General features: G+C 33.6%; 1 protein-coding gene across 1 annotated transcript in view; it reads right to left on the reverse strand.

Annotated features, from left to right (window-relative positions):
* paplna (papilin a, proteoglycan-like sulfated glycoprotein) overlaps positions 1-1,529 on the reverse strand; it is a gene marked incomplete in the record, with an annotated part of 69,681 nt that overhangs the window by 55,635 nt on the left and 12,517 nt on the right. Inside the window, 1 exon segment of the mRNA XM_014028705.1 lies at positions 832-892. Within this exon segment, the coding sequence (XP_013884159.1) occupies positions 832-892 (61 nt within the window).

Raw genomic sequence — 1,529 nt, forward strand, 5'->3', positions numbered from 1 at the left:
CATCATATTAATCTAAGAGGACCCAGGTCATCATTACAGACTTTATAAACACAGACACATGGCCGTACACAACAGGTGGGAGGAAAATTAGGAGGAAATGAGGAACGGGAAATAGACACATCATGATCATGACTTTTCTCAAGTAATATTACAACTTTAATCTTGTAAAATTACGACTTTAATCTTGTAATAATAATTTTAAAAATCTTGTTGTGTAGCCCTAATACTCCGTCGAACTGTACGGCTCTTTCACATTTGATAGAGTTATTGCACACAGATAATGTACATGTTGCACATTAAAACTGTACATATTGCACATTGTTTATTAAATAAAACCATTGTTTGTGTCAGCAGTGTGAAATGTAGGAGATATGACACGTTCCTATGAGCCTGCACTTCCTGTTTGGGAGCTGCTTTTAAAAGAAAATGAAGTTCATATGTTTAACATGTGTATGTACCAAAAAAAGGAGAAAAAATAGAAATGTTTACAAAATATTTAAAAAGTTTGTACAAGTGAGAAGTTAGTGTGACATCATCAGCTGTCATCTGAAGAAAAATCTGTGAAAATCCTCTAACTTTAACTCCAGTTGTGTAAAACATTAATAATAAGAGAACAGCAGTTCAGTCATGAAAAGTCCAACTTTCTGTGACTCGTTTTAACTTTGACTTTTCATTTTTTGTGATTTTTGTTGACATTTTACAATGTTGGATAAATAAAAGTGAAGCATATTGTTTTATCTTAAAGCTGTGCAGTGAGTAGAGTTTGAACATTTTGATCATCACTCTGAACAGGAAGTTGAAATGAGCAGAAGTGAGTAAAGGTTAGCTCACCTGGATGTTGCAGGAGCGGTAGGACTTTTCTGGTCCGACACAGTTATGWCCTCCGTCCGTCCTTTGCACAGGAAAAAGAAAATCTGTTATGTGTAAACATTAGATGATAGATGTGAAGCAGGACATTCACAGGGTTGCTGTGACAGAAGAGACACACCTACAGGGAACAGCTGGAGGAAGTAGAAGTGTTTAATATGTTATTCTTCAAATAAGTTTGATAAAATACTGGATTTTCTCTGAATATCCTGACTTAMAAGCAGACAACAGAATGCATGTTATTCTACTAAATGTTGTTGATTTCTATGTGCTGGAAAACTCTTGATGGAAAAGAGTAGCTGCAGGATGCAGACTGCAGAGCTCCCTGCTGAACCGGGACAGATACTGAATGTAAACGTGAAGAGAGAAGGGATTTTATTAGTTMTTATCCAGTAAGACACATAAAAAATAAAGATTTCAAAACCTCACAAAACAGTCAAAATATGAAAAATAAATTAAGCATATTAAAAGAAAAATGTTTTGTCTTTTTTTTGTTTTTCACTTTAACTCTTTTGGTATCTACAGCACTCTAATGCAAATATGTTTGTTTCAATATGGGAAAAATTTTGATTTTTTTATTTAGGTTTTATTTTTGTTTACTTTTCTCATTTAAAAAAAATAGGAAGAAGAATATTTTGGGGTGCACATCCATATGGCAACAT

This window comes from Austrofundulus limnaeus, unplaced genomic scaffold (genome assembly GCF_001266775.1).
Source record: "Austrofundulus limnaeus strain Quisiro unplaced genomic scaffold, Austrofundulus_limnaeus-1.0 Scaffold800, whole genome shotgun sequence".
Lineage (NCBI taxonomy): Eukaryota > Metazoa > Chordata > Actinopteri > Cyprinodontiformes > Rivulidae > Austrofundulus > Austrofundulus limnaeus.